Source organism: Pezoporus occidentalis, unplaced genomic scaffold (assembly GCF_034315485.1).
Source record: "Pezoporus occidentalis ecotype Australia unplaced genomic scaffold, CSIRO_AGI_Poc_V1 ctg338, whole genome shotgun sequence".
NCBI classification, from domain to species: domain Eukaryota; kingdom Metazoa; phylum Chordata; class Aves; order Psittaciformes; family Psittacidae; genus Pezoporus; species Pezoporus occidentalis.
The window spans coordinates 147,181-166,879 of record NW_026915355.1 but is presented as its reverse complement, the minus strand read 5'-3'; the positions used below and the strand labels follow the sequence as shown (position 1 = coordinate 166,879).

Here is a 19,699-nt window from a genome sequence, read left to right as displayed (position 1 = left end):
CTAGGCCTGCGACACGAGCCAGGCACTGGCCAAGGGCACAGACAGGCCAAGCAGCCCAGTCCCCAGTGCTGCTGCTCCCCACCGAGCACTTGGGTCTCACTTCAGTGCCCCCCCACTTCAATGAAATGGATCCTGGAAGAGACAGAGAGGCAAAACCTCAGAAATTCTACTTTCAAATGGCAACCAAATGGTTGGTTGAAGGAAACATCAGGAATAAATAAAACCAGAGAGCAAAAACTTGTCAAAACTAGTCTGCCAGTGGGAGATCTTACATGTACAGTAAAAACCACACGTGGCAGCAAGTGCTTCATAGTGGTACAGACGTTTAATGAATTACAATCATAAACTAAGATTTAAAATCACTGTAGTTCTTCCACTAAACACTCCCAGAGATCCCCAGCACCACCACGAACCAGAGCACTGACACTTTGGGAAGCCGTGTTTGGTGTGGTAACTCCAGCGAGCTGCAGCTGCCTTCCGGAAGGGAGGAATCTGGCTTCACTTGAGATCTTGTCTGGTGCTTTTCAAGGACTCCCGAGAAGCAGTCCAAACGGTGGAGAGGCTTCCAGCTTTTAGCTGGCAACACCTGAGTGCTCTGGCACTGGGAGCAGAAAGGCAGTGGTAATCACCACTGGGATCAGTGGTGACCCAGTAACGGAATCCTGCCCATCTGCCTGTGACAAGTCTCCCCATCACTGAACGAGCAGTTCCATAAAGGACTTCAACTGATTCACTGGCTGGGAATTTCTGGGATACACATCCAGCCACAGCTGTGCTGAGGCTGATGTAGCTTTACAGTTAGGAGGCAAAGTGCCTTGAGATTTCCAATCCTTTGTCTCTTCTTTGGAGAATTTCCAACATGAAACCAGACTGGGAATGTTTGACCTAAGGGCTAAGGGAAGCGAACACATGTCAATATTTTAACCAAAACACGGGAAAACAGGAAGGAAAATTGAAAAGCTTTTAATGAACCTACAGGATTTAGTCAAATGTGCAGGTGTACAAACCCAAAATAGGTCTCTCCATCAGTCATGATCTGCATATAAAAAAGAGAGGGGCTGGAGGAGTCCAGCAGGACTGAGTCCAGGAGGGGCTTCAGTTGGAGGGAGGTGGAGGGGGGATAGTGCCCGGCCCCTCTGTGGGGAGCGGTGGCCTCATCATGGGTGGCAGAGGAGCAGGAGGGGGTACACCGGGGGCTGGTGGCAACTGCGGTGGCACTGGAGGCGGTGGCACCGGTCCAGAGGGAGGCATAGGAGGCAGAGTCATGCCTCCTGGAGGAGGTGGTGGCATGGAGTCAGGCAGAGGTGGCCGCGGGGGCAAGCCGTTCATCAGCGGAGGTGGAGGAGGCCGCTTCACAGTCGGGGGCCCTGGAGGGAGGTTTGGAGGAGCTGGGGGCTTCTCCATCTTGAAGTGGAATTGAAGGAAGAACTGGGGAGGGGAGGAAAGCAGAAAAGGGAACAATTAATCCTCAGGACAGCTTTGTGCCATCACACAAGACAGCTGCCCTCTGTCTCCAGGAACACAGCTCGCGTCTCTTCTGGCTTGGTAGCTGCACAGACCACAGTCACAGCATTCCTGACGTGTACTGGCCTTGTCTAGTACTTAACTCCTCTGAACTCCTCTGAAACATGTTCTCAGCCCTAAGCTCCCTGTGATGGGTCAGTATCCCCCACTCTGCAGTATATCCTCACCACAGACCTGCAGCCAGGAGCCACACAGTGGGCACAGTGTTGCACGTTTATGCACCCTTCTGCTGCTGCTGGCAGCAACCAAGGATCTGCCTCCCTGGTTCAATTCTCACAAAGACTCCTCTGTCAGGAGGAGTCACTGCACAGCTGCATTCATAGAATCAGAGAATGGTTTGGGTTGGAAGGGACTTTAAAGCTCATCCAGTTCCAAACCCTGCCAGTGACAGGGACAGCTTCCACTAGAGCACGTTGCTCCAAGACCCATCCAACCTGGCCTAGAAGGAATGAAGATTTAAGCAGCAAAGCCAGCAGGGATGTAACTGATGCACACTCTTCCTGCATCACCTTTCCCTCCAAGCTGCTCTGCCATCCCTCTTCAACCTTTTTGCACTGCTCCAGTTACCTGTTTGGTTTCTCTGTTCCAGTGAGTCCAAAACTTTCCTTCTGCTTTGTCGATTTCTCTGCTTGGCACCTGCAGCAAAAAAGAACAAGGACCTATTATTAGCACCACCAGATTAGCTCAATGGGCCTTTTTAGCTCCAAAGCCTGCAAGATAAGCACAGTTATTCCAGGCCTTTGTGAGATGTGCTAGTCTCGGATGTTATTACATAGAGATGGGGGCAGGAAAGAATTAAGTTACATCCCTATCGGTCAAGGACAAGTGTGTTGGCAAAAACCCCTCTCTCAACATCTGCACAAAGGCTGAGGAGCAAAGCCCAGGCAGCTCCTTCCCGTGCTGAGAATTCAACAGCTCCCCAGAGCTCAGCACACAGCCTAATTTTCATGCCAGAGTCCTCCATCAATTCTCAGTAGGGTTTAATGACTTCCAGTCATATCTTCTCGACCCCCCTCTCCATCCCATTAACCCCCTGCAGGCTAGAACAGAAGTCTACAATAATGGTCACTGGGAATTAATGCCCTGAAAAAGATAAGAAGGGAACTTCCCCAACAATCAATTAATCCCAACTCTTACCTTGAAGGCTATGGTTTCATAGGGCTCTGCTGCCATCAAAAGGTATTGCCAGCGTCTATCAGGGGGCTCAATCCTCTGCTCGTAGGCTGACATGAACCGGTGACGAGGCATGATACTTTCTGCAATCTCTGGGTAATCAATCTGTTGGGGTGTTGTTGCAGCATTAAGGAGATGTCCAGGACAGGGGAACATTCCCTTTCCACCCCACCTTTGCACAAAGCAAATCCCTCAACCGTGAAGCATATTGAGAGATCAGTTCCAGACAGAGGCCACCAAAGGAAACAGCCTGACTCAATCAGCAGCAGAGCATCGGGCAGATAAGGCCTTTTTTTTTTAATCATTATTAATTTCATGAAGCTTGCCAAGAACTGCTTGTTCAGCAGCACTTTTACTCATAATCCTGACACCAAGAATTTGACAGTGCTCTTACCTGGAAGAGAAGGCTCTGCTGGCCTGTTTCTGGGTCTCTCTGTTTGGTCACTGTAAAGAAAAGAAGAAAGCTCAGTGAAGAAAGCAGGGTTACAGCAACATTATTTCTGCCCTAGGAAACACACAAAGCTTTCAGCAACAAGATACTACAACATTTTTCTCCCATTTATCAAACAAAATACCACGTTTTTTTTAACCAAAGTCACTACTGTGTTCAGTTTCAGGCCCCTCATCACACGAAAAAGATATTGAGCTGCTGGAGCAGGTCCAACAATGCTGCAGCGTCTGGAGCACAAGTCTGATGAGGAACGGCTGAGGGAGCTGGGTTTGTTCAGCCTGGAGAAGAGGAGGCTCAGGGCAGACCTTCTCACTCTCTACAATTACCTGAAAGGAGGTTGTAGTGAGATGGGGTCGGTCCTTTCTCCCAAGTAACAAATGACAGGACAAAAGGAAATGGCCTCAAGCTGCACCAGGGAAAGTTTAGACTGGATATTGGGAACAATTTCTCCACTGAAAGGGCTGTCAAGCACTGGAGCAGGCTGCCCAGGGAAGCAGTGCAGTCACTGTCCTTGGAGGTGTTTAAAAGACATGCAGATGTGGCACTTAGGGACTTGGTTTAGTGGTGGCCCTGGCAGTGTTAGGTTAATGGCAATTTCCAACCTTAATGATTCTGTGATTCTACTAAGGATCTCCACTGAAATTCAGCTGTTGAAGGGCAAACACTGTGCACTGCAGAGCAAAGCTGGGAGGTAAAGAAGCCAAGTTTTGCACTGAAGGCCAAACCAACACAATGAGGAGTTCAGAGAAAACACTTGAGCTATACATGCAATGAGTGATTTATGAGCATTACTGAATGATAGTACAGCACAGTAAAAGGAGAAGAGAGACTGAAACATCATTATCTGCTGCATGATTTCTACTAAGAGCTGACTGAGACATACCAATCTATTATTAAAGTGGTTCTCACTCAACTGACAGCAATAAAGAGATGTTCATGGCAATTTCAACAACAGACATCAGGAGATAAGCCCATCTCTTATTCATAGCCATAACTGCTCAGAACACTAATGAATAATTCACATCCCCAGCAGTGTACTTCATCAGCTTGGGCAGACATTGGGTGCCTCCCACAACAGACACACCCCCATCCCCAACAAACCTTTATAACCTGGTCTTCCAATTTTCACAAACTTCTTCACTTCCACTTTGACCTTTTCTGGTGCAGGCTGGGCAGGGGCCTCCTTGGCCTCCTTGGCAGCTCGACGGGCCCTGCAGAGTGATTTGACACGTGCCAAATTGAAAAGGTTAGCCCCACTTGTTTCTGAAGGATGCACTAGGAGCAGCTTGAATCCCTTCCCATGGAAGATTCAGTGCTTCACAGAAAGAATGCCAGGAAAACCTGCCATGTCTCTTCTACATGCACCACTACAGGCCACTTGTATCCATGCCCCCCCCTGCCTAAAGGCTGTCATCTCATTTATCTTATCCTCCCCCAAGCTGACCTTGGATTTGAGAAGACTTCTTGAAACATAAAAGAAGAAAACCACACGAGCTACTCATCTAAACGAAAGCAAACTTTGCATTTCTTCAAATAAAGCTTACAAACTTCTCCCAGCCTGTATTCACAAAACCAGATCCTTCTAACCAGACTCAGACAATTTGCTTTTAAAACTCTTTCTCCCCCTTCCTTCAGAAATCCCCAAACTGGCTTTGAACTTGAGCTCGAAATGGAGCTTGTCATGTTTTGGAGCAGATCTAGGCTGTCCCCCCGGCTAATGCCAGGCTGCTCCCTAGGAAACAAGCACAGTGAAAGAACATTCAGGCACGGTGGCTACTGGATAATGGAGGTGAAGATCTGTAGATGTGCACCACTTCAGTTTTAAATTGCTTTAGTAATGGAGAATAAAGCTACAGTGGAGAACAACTTACAGATTGGTCTGATGCTTCTTCCCCTGGGTATGGGCTAAGTAACTTCCCTGCAATAAAAAACAAGGAATAAGAAAGTTAAATGAAGGCGCATCTTACACTGAGAGATACTTGTCACAGAGGAGAGACAGCATCACACATTGACAAGGGTATTTTAATCCTTAGCAGAGAAGGAATCTTAACTCAAAAATTAGATTGCTCTCAACTGCTGAAGTGTCACGAGCAGTCAGGCTTAGCACACAAGAGCCACCACCCCCCAGCATCTCCTCAGTACGCAGCCATCAGGCACATCCCAGGTTCTTGCACCTGAAGCTGTATTCTAAAATCCCTGCTGCCAAGACGCAGCCAGCCAGCCTCTCAGCTCACCTCATTGTTGTGCAGCGTCAGGCAGAGCTTGCATTCATAAGAGCCCAAGTGATTTTTCATAAAATAAGGGTCCTAAGAAGAGAATTGTTCAAAAGTTAAGAGCAAAATACATGGCAAAACAACAGGATAACCAAAATATTGACAACCTTCTTCTGCATTGGAAGAACTGGGTTCATAGATTTAAATTACCACCACGATACTGCTTTAGGACTATGAAAACAGAAACAGTTGTTCACTGGTGACAGCAAACCCAACTACAGGGAGGAAACGGCAAAATACTAACCAGTCCTGAGAAGGCTGAACATAATATAGTACCAGCATCTTGAACATAATATAGTACCAGCATCTTGAACACAAAGTGCTGGCACCTCTGTGATCAGCCCCATCACAAGTGCTCCTCATTCAACTCCCACATTACCAGGAACAGAAATACTTCATTCCAATCCACAACCCTCCACTAAATCTCACACCCTCCAAGCTATTTCACTCAGGCAAAGCCCTAAGTGCTTCCCCACAGCTGGACAGGTCGCTCCTGCAGGACAGGAGCCCCGTGTCTTTTCCTTCCTACACACACAGAGGCCAAGGCTCACCTTGTTGATGTCGATGGTTTCCAAAGCCAGCTGCCGGAGCCTTTCCCTGCGGTCTCGGTTACTTTCTGAGGCAGAGGCTACGCCTCCGCTGCCTGTTTTGCCCCCAGGACGATGCTGAAAATCCATGATGGGGACTTTTGTGCTTCAGCTACTTATGGAGAAAGTCTGGAAAGATAAGGAAAAGCAATGTGAGTGATAACTAATGCTTTTCCCAACGTGGAGGTCCCCCCACTATTTACACCCATCAGCAAGGATGGGAGATGAGCACATAAACCCTGCCCTGGACACTTGCCACTTGACGCAGGGTCAACCACAGCGGGTCTTGTACCACTGGCTCAGTAAGCGGAGAGTAAAATGATCCAGAATAACAACGTAATATTGGTTAAATATTAAAGGGGGCCTACAAGAAAGCTGCAGAAGGGCTTTTGACAAGGGTAAATGGTAACAGGACAAGGAGGAATGGCTTTAATCTGACGTATTGGAGACTGAGATGAGCTCTTAGGCAGAAGCTCTTCCCTGTGAGGGTGCTGAGGCGCTGGCACAGGGTGCCCAGAGAAGCTGTGGCTGCCCCATCCCTGGCAGTGTTCAAGGCCAGGTTGGACACAGGGGCTTGGAGCAAGCTGCTCCAGTGGAAGGGGTCCCTGCCCATGGCAGGGGTTGGAGCTGGAGCAGATTTCAGCTCCCTTCCAAACCAAACCATTCTAGGCCTCTATGAACAAGCCTCCAGAGACTGCTGCATCTTCTCAGCCACTGTTTCTACACATTCTCCTCCCCACGCTCAACGAGGCTCTGCAGCCCCACCAGCAACCCAAACCAGGAGCCTCCAACCCTCCCCCTTGGCAGTGAACAGCCCCAGAACCAGCCAAAGCCTTCTCCATCGGTTCAGTGCTGCCTCCCTTACCCCCCCCCGCCCCACAGCCACCCTTAAGCAGCCCCAATGCCTCCAACCTCCCCCCCTCCAGCAAGGCCAGACCCTCTGCGCACCATCCCCAGTGCCCCTATGGGGTCCTAGCCCCCCCCTGCCACTTTCCTCCCCGCAGGGACGATTCCCCCAACCCTGGTAAGACCTTTGCAGGAGCACCAGAGACCCCCAGCCCTTCAGCAGGCCTCAAAGTCCCGTCCCCCCAACCCCGAGCACCCCCCAGCAAGGCTCAGCCCCTCTGAACCCCCCACCAAGGGGTCAAGGTCCCTCTCAAACGCTCCCCACAAACAATCTCGAACCCCTTGGCAAGGGTCAAAGCCCCCCCCCCCCCTTAACCCCTCAGCAAAGGTCTAAGACCCCAACCCCCCCCCCCAAACCTCCCCAGCCCTAGGCCTAAAGCCCCACACACCTCCGCAAGGCCTCAAAGCCCCCAGACCCTCATCAAGGATCACGCCGAAGCCCCCCCCAGCGCCCCCCAACCCCTCAACAAGGGGTGAACCCCCCCCAACGCCCCCCACTGACACCCAAACCCCCGCCATCGCCCTCACGCTCCCCAGGCCCCTACCGCCTCCCGCCGCTCCCGCCGCGCGCATGCGCGGGGCCCGCTCCGGCTTCCGTAGCGATCGGTTCCGGGGCGGGCGGGCGGGAGCGGCTCCGGGCGGGCCATGGGGCGGGCGTGAGGGGCGGTGGGGCCGCCATGAGGTACAACGAGAGGGAGCTGCTGTCCCTGGCCCGGCAGCCCGCTGAGAAGGCGGCCGAGATCTTGATGCGGGTGCCCAAGAAAGGGAGCGGTGAGAGGAGGCGGGGGGGGGGGCAACGGGACAGGGAGAGCTGCGGCTCTGAGGGGGGAGGACACGGAGCAAGGCCTGGGTGCGTTGAGGGGGGACTGGGGAGCACGGGTGCTGCCGTCGGGTACAGGTTGGGGGTCTTGGGGAGGGACCGGGATGAGAGGAAGGGGCGCTTCCCTGGAGTATCGCAGCGAGTTTCCTTTGGAGCGTTGGGAATCCTTCCTTTCCCTGCGTCGGCCTCTCCTTGCAGGCCTGTGGGCTTTGTCCCTGAGTAACAGCAGTGCTGGGGGGGGGGGATGCATCCTGTGCCTGTCAATGGGGGGATGCTGTGCGCTCTGCCTGCCCAAGGAGCCACTGGAGCAGCTGCAGGGTGACTCTGGCACCCTGGGGCTGCGGTTCAGCTGTGGGGTGGGTGAGAGCTCCTCTAGGAGCAAAGGGCGGCACCGGAGCAGGGCTTCCCCGTGGGTTTGGTGGGGTCGGTGCCATGGCAGGGATGGAAAGGGGTTCCGCTCGCCCCTTGTGCCCACCTCAGCACTGGTTTCCTTTGCAGTGTTAAAGAAACGCCTCGTGAAGCTGGTTGTCAACTTTCTCTTCTACTTCCGGACGGACGAAGCGGAGGTAGGGAATCTGCTGTGGCCTCATTCGGCTTCATACAATCCCTGCCTGGGTTGGGTTGAAAGGGACCTTAAAGCTCATCCAAACCCAACCCCTGCCGTGGGCAGGGACCCCTTCCACTGGAGCAGCTTGCTCCAAGCCCCTGTGTCCAACGTGGCCTTGAACACTGCCAGGGATGGGGCAGCCACAGCTTCTCTGGGCACCCTGTGCCAGCACCTCAGCACCCTCACAGGGAAGAGCTGCTTCCTTATAAGTGCTCTTAATCTACCCTATGAAATCTCCTCCCTCTCTCTTCTTTCTCTGTGGATTGATTGCATGGGCTTTATACAATGGTGCAACAAGAGGCTGCCAGAGCCAGGACACAGCAGCCACGTTTTCTCTTCCATCAACTCAGTGAGACCTCATAGGGGTGAGGAGCGGTGCTGCCATCTCAGCACTCCCACGTGCTTCTCCTGGGAGCTTGGAATGAAGCTGTTAAACATAACTGTGGCCCCAGAGCTGCCAAAGGTGGAGTCTGTGATGTTTGTCTGTAGGACTGTGGTGCCAGACTGTGAGGGGAGGCTGAGATTTCGCTCTCCTGGGAAAAGCATTAACATTGCTTTTTCTTTCTGTGTCAGGAATTTTGTGTGCACACAATGCTCGCTGTTACCGGGATGCTCTGGTGGCCATACTGTGGCACCGTGGGTTTTCTGGGCATGCAGAAGCCCTGCTTGGGTCTAGAAAAAAGATAGAACTGAGGGATGTGACCTTTGGGCTCTGTTGCCAGCTTCGCCAGTGCTGAGATCTGGTGATTTTTAGTGAATCCCTTCATAACTGTTGCTAAAGAGTCTTTTGGTGGAAAGCGAATATAAAAGTGCTATAATGATGCGTGTGAAGAAAAGTGCTGTGTGCATGCTGGTGCTACAGACAGGAGCTGGGAAGCTTCTGTTGGTGGTTTTAGACTTAGTTTGTCCGGACTCTTTCACTCTGATAAGGGCTGAGCTCCTCTTTCCAGTTCTGCCTTTTCCTCCTCTCTGCTCAAGCACAGCCACTGCTTCACTGGTGCTGCAGGGGCCGCTTTCCAGGGTGATGGAGATGCTGAGCAGCCTCCAGCACATGTCCCTGTGCAGGCTGAGGTCTGGCTCCTGCACCACTGCAGGATGAGGCTCTGAGGACAGAGCCCATCTCCTCCACTGCCACCAGCACTGCTCTGCTTCCTTTCCTGGTGGTGATTTGGAAGCACGTGTGTGCGCTCTGATGGAGGGGAGAGGATGTTCTTGAATGGATCAGAAGAGCTCAGCAGATAGGTGGAGGGTGCTAATGTAAAACCAGTGTGCCAGAAATAGAGAATAAACCAGGGTTTTCAGTATCTTCCCTGCTGTCCTGTTTGCCTCTCACAGTTTGTTTAGCTTGGACAAAAGAATTTGCTTTTTGTGGGTTGCCTTTGTGGCTTTTATCCCCCTTTGCTTCCCGTGTCCTCGCTCTGTGCACTAGCGAGCAAATAGCACCTACCTTTTGTCTGTTTATCCTGAGCTGTTCTAGTTCATCACAGACTGTTCTTAATACCCTGCAAGGCTCCAGGACTGCCTGTACCAAGTACAGTGTGAGTTGTTCTGTGTCATGTTAAGTATTTCATCTTTGTTTGATTCACTGAGCAAGGAAGTAAATCTTCAGGGTCCTCACGTCACAGAAACAATGCTAATGCCAGGGTTGAATGTGAGCAAGCAGAGATGTTTAATACCTCATTCACGTACACAGAGTGTTCCAGGTAGGACTAGCACAGTGAAGCATGACTGCAGACACCAAAAGGTTCATTAAAAACCATGGAACATCCATGTAATTGGAGTGAATTACTTTAAAGGTAGCATCAGGTGGTGAAACTCAAATGGCACCACCAGCAAACTGGGTTCAGAACACTGTTATGCTGGTGGGCAGAGTGGCTTAATCCTTCTCTCCGGGTCTTTTCCAGCCCATTGGAGCTCTGCTGCTGGAGCACTGCAGGATCACCAAAGAGGAGGAGAACGTCTTCTCAATCAGTGAGTTCCATCTCTGCATCTCCTTTGTGTTTCCCTTATGGCAAATAGTGCTATGTAAAAGGAAAGGTTTTGCTGCTTAGTTCCTTCTTTTCCCTCTCTTTCTGTGGTGACAGTAGGGCCAGTGCTCCTCAGCCTTTTCCTCCTCCTCAATGCCCCTCAGCCCTTCTCCTCCTCCTCAGCTGCCAGTTACTACTGTGGCATTGCCATCCCCCATTAGTATTTTGTTGCTGGCTGAACCAGTCTGCGTGACTTGCACAGCTGCTTGTGGGGAGAGAAGCAAGAACAAAACAGACAGACCATGGCTTGTGGAAGTCCCTCTGTAGGAGGGTTTGGTGCTGACAGGTTGCTGCTTCTGTGCTACTGCATTCATCAAAACAAAAGTGAGCCTCAGCTAAACCATCTGCCGGGCTAATCTAGCACCAGTCCTCCCGTCACGCTGCTCGTCCTTGTGTCGATAGCCATGGCTCCAGCTGGCCCGTGGTGTGTCGTCCTTTGTAAGCAGTCTTTCATCCAACAACTAATCATTGTGTGAGAGGTATGTGGCAGAAATAACAGGATGTTTCTCCAAGGCCATCCCCGTATCTTTTGGCCTGGTTGTCAGGCACAGCTGCTTCTCTGTGCAGAGCCTTGTCTCCCCTTCCCACTGGGAGAGGTGGTGTTCTTGCTGTCTGCAGAGCATCCTCAGGCAGGCTGGACACGCTGATCTCTCTGAGCACCAGCTCCAAATTTCCTTAGGTTTGTTGGGAACTGGTGAATGAGGGGTCCTGGGAAAGGAGCCGAGTGCAGTTGGGGTTGGGTTTGTCCCTGCACTGCAGCCCTAAGGGGTCTGGTGCAGTCTGACCCAGTTATTTCTCAGCAGAAGCCTGGATCTCTGTGGGCTGTGTACTGAAGAGCAGAGCTCTGAGGACAGTGTCATTAATTAGATGTCCTGATTCTGTCTTGGTGAAGAACAGGACTTGCACAGGGACTTGCTTTCTGCTGTGCTTAGTACCAAATTCCCGAAAGCCTTAAGCAAAGACAGGTCAGTGCCTTCTCTGAGTACATTTAACATCTCAGATGGCTGCCCTCTGCATGGGTCACAATTGCTTCCTTGGGGCCATTTTCCACTTGGATTACTCAGTCTGTGCGGACTGTTTGCAAGGAGGCTCAGGGAGCTGCAGTCTGCCCTGGCCATGTTGGTCTGGTTCAGTTCCGAGCTGCTGCTCTCAGTGGAAGTTGCTCTTTCCTCTCTTTGCAGCAGTCTTTGGCTGCTGACAGATGGTGGCAGAGGCTCAGGACCAGCAAGGAGCCACGCAGGGTAAAGGAGAGGGGCCAGAGGCCTGTGCTACCAGCTCGGTCACAGATCATCTTGGTTGAACAGAGACATGAGCTGCAGCCTGGCTGTTGCTGTGAGAGCCCAGTGGAGCCAGGACCTCCCTGAAGCCTTTTCCTTGTCCCTGGCAGGTTTCATTGAGGAGCCCGAGAGGAAATACTGCTTCGAATGTGACAGTGAGGAGCAGTGTCAGGAGTGGATTGAGGCACTCAAGAGAGCCAGGTAGGCTGAGCCACCAGGGCCAGGGCTGCCTCGTGTGCTCTGGGCTGTTTGTTTTCTGGGATGGGCTTGTGGTGAACCCAGGGAGGAAAAGTGGTTGTCTCCTCCCAAGCCAGCTGCCCTCTGGCTCTAAATAGCAGCTGAAACTTCACATCCTGTCCTGCTCAGCCTGCCCATGGTCTGTTCCTGTCTTACAGCTACGAGTTCATGAGGAGGAGCTTGATCTTCTACAGGAATGAGATCCAGAAAATGACAGGGAAGGTGAGAGAGTCCCTGGAAGTTGACTTGTCAGTGGTGATGATGGGTTTGGACCGGAGCAGGGCCAGCAGTGTCTGGTGTTGCTGGCAGCTGTTCTGCACAGGGCTCTTTGCTGCCATGGGTATGAAAGAGATCCTGTAGTAAGCCAGAGCCTGAAGCTGTGCTCCCAACAGCCAGACCTGAGTCTTCCTCCCCTCGGCAGCCTGCGTTGTGCCCAGCTCTGTCCCTCTTCCGGTGGTGGAGTGGTGCAGGGTTTGTAGCTGACCAGATCTGGCCAGGGCTGCCTGTGAACTCTTCCAAAGAAGTGGTGGGACTCCCAGCACACGTGGGTCCAAATGCTCTCACACCCCTGCCAGGCTCCTCGGAGCATCCCTGCTCGAGGTGATGGAGGTGGCTGCAGCTCACCTGTGTGCTCCTGCACCAGCGTGGCCTTGAACCATGCGTGGTTGTTCCCTGTGTCCTCCTCGATGGCTGCCTGGCTTTCTGCACCAGAAACAGCAGCCAGGGCTGGGCTGGGGAACATCCAGCCCTGCAGAATGGCTGAGGGACAGTCCTGGCCTCCCCTCTTCTCTGTGTCTCACTGGTGCCTTCCCTCTGCTCTGGCTGCAGGACCCCCTGGAGCAGTATGGGATCTCGGAGGAAGCCCGCTTCCAGCTGGGAACACGCAGGCAGTAATCCCCTCTCTGGAGCTGCCCCGGTGCCTGGCCCCAGGCTCCCCTCCCCGGGGACAGCAGCAGCAGTGACCAAGGGACTTTTTAATTTATTAGCCACATCATTTTGTATGATTTTTTTAACACGGAATTCTTTGCACATTCCCCCTTGCCCCAGCTCTGGAGGCAGCCAGGCTTAACTGCTGCACTGGTGGCATGAGAGCAGAGGAGGCAGGGACTGAACAGAGCTGCAGCACCCGCTGTTCTCTGCTGCTGGGGCAGGTCCTGAGCCAGCTCCAGCCCTCCTCTTCCTCCCCTCCTGCAGGGAGCTACTCAGCTTTTCTGGCTCAGGATCTTCCTGCAATCTGCAGGGGTTGTTCAGCCCCTCCTGGCAGAGGATGCTCCACTTGATGGCATTTCTGTGCTTGCAGGGTTAACCCTGTCCCATCCACTCCTGCTCATTGCAAAGCCATTCCATGCTCACCAAGCCTGATGGTGCAGAGGAGCTGGAAGCCTTCCACTAACAACAGGAGAGCTCAGCTGCAGGTGACAGGGGGTGACGTCCCCTGTGACAAGGCAGCCACTAGCACCGGCCTCTGGAGTGGTTTCCTTCTTTCTCCCTCCTCTGGGCAGGTTGTTTCAGTTCCTAGAGCCTGGAGGAGCCCACGCTGCAGCCCACTCAGAGCACTCCACAAATGCATTTGAAAGCAAAGCTGAAAGCACAGGGAGCAGAAAGCAGAGTGGGACCCATGGAGGGGGCCAGGAAGGAAGCCAGGTGGAGGTTTGGAAAGATGGGAACTGCTCCACTTTGGCTGGAGGTTGTGGCTTCAGGCCCTGCAGAAGTTAATCCTGGTGAGCGTGTGGGAGCTGGGCAGTAACCCTTCATCCCCTGAGTTCCTGCAGCATTCCTCCCCTTTGTAAGCATCCGAAGAGAAAGACTGGGACACTGGAAGACCAGGACACTGTGCCACAGTCATGGTGAGCTGCCAGGGAACAGGCGCTGCCATCCCTGGGGCTTCTGCAGTGAGGGGGTGCCAAGGAACATCCCTCCTCGAGGCTCTGGCTGCACAAAGGAAAACTGCCCAGGGATGAGGGGTGGAAGGACCCGCACCCCGAGGCTGCAGGAGACCCAGATTCCTGACGCCCACAGCAGCAGAGGATGCAGCTGGCAGCAGCTGCCTGGAACTAGATCAGGAAAACCTCCAGGAACCCCTGGGAGGGTCCCAGGTACCGTTGTCAGGCCCTTGATGACAGAAGGGACTCGGGCAGATGCAGCACAAGATGAACTTTGGGGGTTCACCTGGGTAGCAGGAGCGCTGCCGCAGCCAACAGCACAGGGTAAGCGAGGGGCAGCCTGTGCTGTGAGCTGGGCTGGAAGGGAAGCTCTGACTCTCTTCCTCTGGGAATTGATGCTGAAATGAGCCTGTATTGTGAGCCCCAGTGACCTGGCCTGGCCTCATCTCATGCTGCTGGGCACCGGGAGAGTGGCAGATGTCACTGATGCTTTAGGTTCAGTCTCCAAGCCAAGGTTTTTCCTTTCCCTCCCCAGATAGTCCCTTTCCTTTCAATCATTCCAGGTGCTTGCTCCAGAAATTGCCAAAAGAAGCCGAGGGGCAGCTGGCCTGCACAATAAGCTGAGGGCATGATGAGGTGGAAGCAGAACCCAGGGTGGTTTGGAAGACAGATGGCAGCTCTAGTGGAAGCAGCAGTGAGGGATTAAAGGCAGGAACACAAAGCTTGTGCTTTAGGGAATTAGTGTCCTCAGCTCAGTTTAATCCTCACAAGCCTCCTCTGCTTTACCTCAGTGCAGGGGCATGTTCCTGCCGTGCTGGTGGGTGCACAGCAGCTTTACTGACTGTGACAGAACCTGGTCTGGTCGCTTGCGAGGACGGATGGGTGGATGTGGATGCAGCTCCAGCTTCAGGGTTGCTTTGCCAGCCAGGAACGCTGCTGCAGCGCCGCTTTAGGGGCAGAAACCCGAACTGAGCCCCCCGGGGTTCAGCATCCGTGACTCCATCAATGCACAAAGTCAATCCATACATGAACCCTGCGAATTCTGCCACATTCAATCGTTTCCAGCCAGCAAGCAGCAGCTCATACCCTGCTGCCCTCAGGAACAGCCCCTTCTCAACCTCGTGCCTTTCAGCTCCTGGCAGAGCTGCCACCCGCCACCTTCACTGTACCTAAAAATGGGCATTTTCTGTTATGGGAACAGTTGGGGGAGCAGGAGAGAATCCCACCCCCTATTTAAGAGGTTGATGACATTTCTGACCTGAATGTAAGACAAATGCTGTGAAGCCTTACATGGGCCCGTGGCCGGCCCGGTAAGTAACTTGGATCCACTTCCAGACTAGTGTAGGACACTGGGTGAGCTTTCAGGAGGATGGTACTGCCAAGACACCTCGAGATGCACATCGACTGGTTGTGAATTGTGGACTATTGGTCATGTTTCCTCCTCTGGTCACTGTGCTTTTGTATTTCAGTGCTGTGTACAGGCTCCCGATGGTGTCCTGAAGCCGTTTATCTGTTGTACAGCGACCTTTCCAATAAACACTTGTTTTAATCTTGGTGGTTGTCTGAGAAGCCAAATCCTCCCCTGGGGAGGGGTGGCTGGAGCGAGCTCTGTGCTGAGGGGCATTGGAACAGGCTGCCCAGGGCAGGTTTAGATGGAGCTGAGGAACAATTCCTGCCCCAGAGGGTGCTCAGGCATTGGAACAGGCTGCCCAGGGCAGGGCTGCAGGCACCGTCCCTGCAAGTGTTCACACAGCGTGGAGACGAGGCCTCAGTGCCATGGGGCAGGGGTGGCCTTGGCAGGGCTGGGAATGGTTGGACTGGATGAGCTTAAAGGGCTTTTCCAACCCAGGGGGTTCTGTGGAGAGACGATGCCCGCAGCCCCATGAGGAGGAGCACGGTGGGGGCTGGAGGCAGGGACCCTGCTCAGGACGCAGCTGCAGATGCTCCAGGTTGGAGGGGTTTGTACCGGAGCCGAGTGCTCGGCTGTAGCTCAGGTGACAATGAAACAGGCTCAGGCAGACAGAGCTGGGTCCTGCTGCTGCCTGTGCACAGCACCTAAAACCCATCTCAGGCCAGGAGCTGCGTGAGCACTGGATGCAACGGGACCTGCAGCTCATTTTAAGGCTCCTCCAGCCGTTTCCCTTCACCAGCATTTGAACACATCCATTTCCTTACACTGGTGAAACCACTGGCTGAAAGGCTCCCCAAGGAGAAGCGCACCAGCACGTTAAACCCCATGAGCTGGGCTGTCCCTGGCCTCCCCGGAGCTGAAGGCACTAAGTCAGGATATGGGGGGGGAACACACGGCTGCTGCCCTCAGATAAAGCCACATCCAGAGCCCCCATTTCCTTGCTGGCTGCTGGCAGCGGCCCCACTGAAGCAGTGAAACGCCACAACAAGACGGTGTATTAAAATACAGACACTTTAATATAAAGACCAAACTTCAAAGCATTGTTTCCATTACAAATCAAGGTAAAGACACAAGAAATTAAGTGGAGGGAGGGGAGGAAAGAAAAAAACCAACCCCTAACTCTTACATTGGGGAGAATTAGAAAGGCAGGGTGGAAATATATATATTATACATACATATATACACAGCAGAAGAATTCATTCTAGTTCTATGGAAGAATGGAAGGAATGAGAGGACAAGTGAGCGGTATAAAACAAAACTCCAACGACGACGACAACAAAAATAAAAAGATAAATTAGGGGAAGTCTGAACTTTAAATAATTCGATTTAATAGACTAAAATTATATAAACTAATTCCTATTCACTAGGAAACATCCCATTATCACTGCCCTAAGAAAATGGGGGGGGGGGTGTAAAAAATCCACTGCAAAATGGATTTCATTAGTAGTTAAAAGTTTACGAATCAATTCCTGAGCAACAGCAACCTCCTCACCTCCTGCTTCCCCTACCCAGGGCCCACTCGGCGGGCGCAGGCTCACCCTCCTGCCGCCTGGAAGTAGAACAGAGACCTAACCAGCTGGGGTTTCATCTGAGACCGAGGGCTGCCCGGAGGAGCAGGGCACGCAAGGACGGCTCAGCCCCTTCCGCCTCCTCAGCTCCCCCCACCACCACCTCCCGAAGCGATGGGGCTGAGCGGGTGCGCCTCGAGCCAGCCAAGGGAGGACTTGGGGTTCGCGCCCCACAACTCGGCGTTCCGAGGTGGGGGTTTGGTTTGAACCGAGAACAGCTGCAGAGACGGGCTCAAGGACAGCAAATGCGCTGCAGAAAAGTTTCCCTTTACTTCGTGGCCTAGGTTGAAACCCTGAAGTTCCCATCTTTTCTTGCAATACTCAGTCTAAACAGATATTTATGTATCTATAATGCATAAGGATTAATAAAACATGGCACAAGACCACCTTTAACAGGGGCAACCCATCGTTCAGTGAAAACCTGACACGCAAGCTACGGAGCAAAGCAAAACGGGGAAAATCCCTCTGGAACAGCCATAAGAAGAGGAAAACTCCAGAGCTGAGCTTCCCAACCCCTTCCTGCGTTGTCTCCTCAGTGCTGCAAGGAGAGTTCACAAACCCACTGGAACACTGAATCGTTTCTTCTCCCCAAACCGTGGCTTTCAAGCACGTTCTTGTCGGTTTGCAGTCCACTGCAACAACATCCACACCTTCCCCAAAGGAATCGTTTACTTGGAGCTCCCACCACTTAATCCTCTTTGTGCTTTTGGCTCAGGGAAAACAAGGGAAGCAGAATCTGTCAAGAGCTGGGTGGGATGGGGTAACTCCCTCCAAGAAATAAGCACACCCATAATGTTCAGGTTTCCAACCCCTCTATTAAAAGACTGAATTCAGCACAGGACTGGGTTGTACCTAGGACTCGATCCACCAAAGCTGGACTTGATCCACCAAAGCCTCCTCCCATCCCATCAATCCTAAGGAGCATCTTCTGCCATGGGAAGGGACAGTGACCCCGGGCTGGGGAAGCACCTTTGGTACCTGGAGGTGATCAGCACCAGCTCCAGACCGGCCGAGGAAGGAAGGACCATGGAGGGGAGTCACCATCAGCAGCCCAAGAACTGAGCCTCCTCTTCCAGCAGCTCCTGAGCGAGGGCTCAGGTCCCACAGGGCCTTGTGCCAGTGTCCCCATAGGGTGACCGAGAGCGTGGAGAGCCTCGGAGGAGATGATGAGCTGCAGCACAGCCACCGCACCCCACCAAAACCATCGCCTGTCCCATGGCAGATGCCAGCTCCGCACCCGCCGATGCTCCCCTGCCCCGCAGCCGCTCCTCTGCTGGGGCTCTTCCAAGTGGAAACCAGAACAGGGCCGGGGAGCAGAGGCTGCTTTCCAAACACAACATCCCCGCAGAACCAAACCACGCCGGTGCCTGGAGGTGACCCCGAGCTGCCTGTCCCTGGCCCCCGCACCCAGCGACCAGGGCAGATACAGAGAATCGGGGAGGAGCTTGGGTTGGAAGGGACCTTTAAAGGCCACCTCACCCAGCCCCTGAAGGAGGAGGTTGAAGAAGTGGCACCAAACCTCTCCGAAGGAACCTCTTGAAGGCACCTACACACACGGGGCCCTGCGGCCAAGGGATACTGAAGCGTGTTGAAATGAGATCGAGATGCAAAGGGAGAGCTCACCAAGCCTGAAACCTCTGCTCGGCAGCTTTCAAAGAGAAGTTCCCTGCTCCAGTATAAAGAAGAAAGCGACTCAACACTGACATTAACTGGGCTGGGTGAGCATCAAGCCCTGGGGATCTGAAAGCTCTTGACTCACAAAACCAGCGACCGGTGGCTCCCGTTACGTTCAAGTGATGCAGCCTCCTCGCCTGGGTGCGCCAGCGACCGTAGGTGCAAGCACAGGTTCAGTCCCTACAAGCTGCCCTGCATCCCCACATGCACACCCCACCAGCCAGTCCTGGCACAGGGGAAGTGAGCACAAAGGGGGCACCAGCAGGTAAAGCGGCTGCTGCCATTAGGAAGGAAGGAAATGAGATGGAAGCACAAGAAGGTATTTCTGTTTCTCTGGTCAAGCAGACATGTCCCTGTCATTGGAAGAAACCAGCTGGAGACGGTGCCACGTGCATCCCGGAGGTGCTGCATTCCCTGATGTTGGCAGCTGCCCCTTCCTTTATGTCCTCCAGCAACATCTTCCCACCTTCTCCCTCCTCTACACGAAAAGCACTGGGACTGCTGGTGCCCAACGGAGGAACCGCTGCGGAATGATGAACGCACAGCGAAGAGCACGTTGAGATCTGGTGCCTTTGGAGCCTCCCAGCCTGGTGGATCCGGGTGGACTGAGCCCAGGCCAGAGGCAGCAAATCCCCAGACAAGAGCAGGGCTGGCTCCTGGCAGCAGGCAGCAGCGGGCACAGGCTTTGCTCAGCGCAGGGCTCGGCAAGTTCCTTCCTTGCTCTTGGCAACGCGCGTGCTCCAAGCTGTATCTGAGCTTCCTGACAAGTCCCTGGCACCAGCGGCGCGGAGCAGAGGGAACTTGTGTGACAGCCACGGGAGGCGGGGAGCCGGCAGGGTGCGGGCACGCAGGAGGAATTCCCTTTGGGAACTGCCTGCTCGGCTGTGACTTCTCACAAGTGTCTCCAGTTATCGCAAACAGGTTGCGGACCCCTGGCACAGCATTCCTCCAGCAGGGTCACGAGGGTCTTATTCTTGTAGCCGTCTGGATGGGATCTCAACAGCTCAAAGCTGTTCCTCCAGCAGCCCCACAGCAAGAGAAATGCTCTCCCCATTTGCAGACAGAGGGGAAACAGGTTGGACGTGGCCAAGGTTATGGCAAAGCGAGAGAAGATCAGGGAGAGCCGAAGACAACACCGCAAACCCCTTGGCAGCATCTCTCAGATAACACAACCCGAAGACACCAGTCCCAGAACCTGCACTCGCCGGCTTCCCATCTCACCATTGCTCCCCACCTCATCGGGCACCTTCCTGGAAGCACATCCCAGTGGGGATCACTGCA

The 19,699-nt window shown here is 53.4% G+C and overlaps 2 protein-coding genes across 2 annotated transcripts in view; one reads left to right on the top strand and one right to left on the bottom strand.

Annotated features, from left to right (window-relative positions):
- Nucleotides 1–947: 947 nt before the first annotated feature.
- The window catches only part of SF3A2 (splicing factor 3a subunit 2), a 93,043-nt gene continuing 74,291 nt past the window's right edge, over nt 948–19,699 (bottom strand). Inside the window, exons 2-9 of the mRNA XM_062629451.1 lie at nt 5,973–6,138; nt 5,383–5,454; nt 5,020–5,066; nt 4,250–4,359; nt 3,092–3,141; nt 2,662–2,802; nt 2,092–2,160; nt 948–1,428 (exon numbers count right to left, since the gene is read on the bottom strand). Of these exons, the coding sequence (XP_062485435.1) occupies nt 1,096–1,428; nt 2,092–2,160; nt 2,662–2,802; nt 3,092–3,141; nt 4,250–4,359; nt 5,020–5,066; nt 5,383–5,454; nt 5,973–6,098 (948 nt within the window). The 5' untranslated portion in view covers nt 6,099–6,138 and the 3' untranslated portion in view covers nt 948–1,095. The remainder of the gene's footprint in view (nt 1,429–2,091; nt 2,161–2,661; nt 2,803–3,091; nt 3,142–4,249; nt 4,360–5,019; nt 5,067–5,382; nt 5,455–5,972; nt 6,139–19,699) is intronic.
- PLEKHJ1 (pleckstrin homology domain containing J1) lies at nt 7,539–15,319 on the top strand. Its single transcript, XM_062629429.1, has 6 exons — nt 7,539–7,685; nt 8,233–8,300; nt 10,246–10,312; nt 11,756–11,846; nt 12,041–12,104; nt 12,711–15,319. Exons 1-6 carry the CDS (start codon nt 7,592–7,594, stop codon nt 12,774–12,776), a joined length of 450 nt encoding a protein of 149 aa, XP_062485413.1. The 5' UTR covers nt 7,539–7,591; the 3' UTR covers nt 12,777–15,319.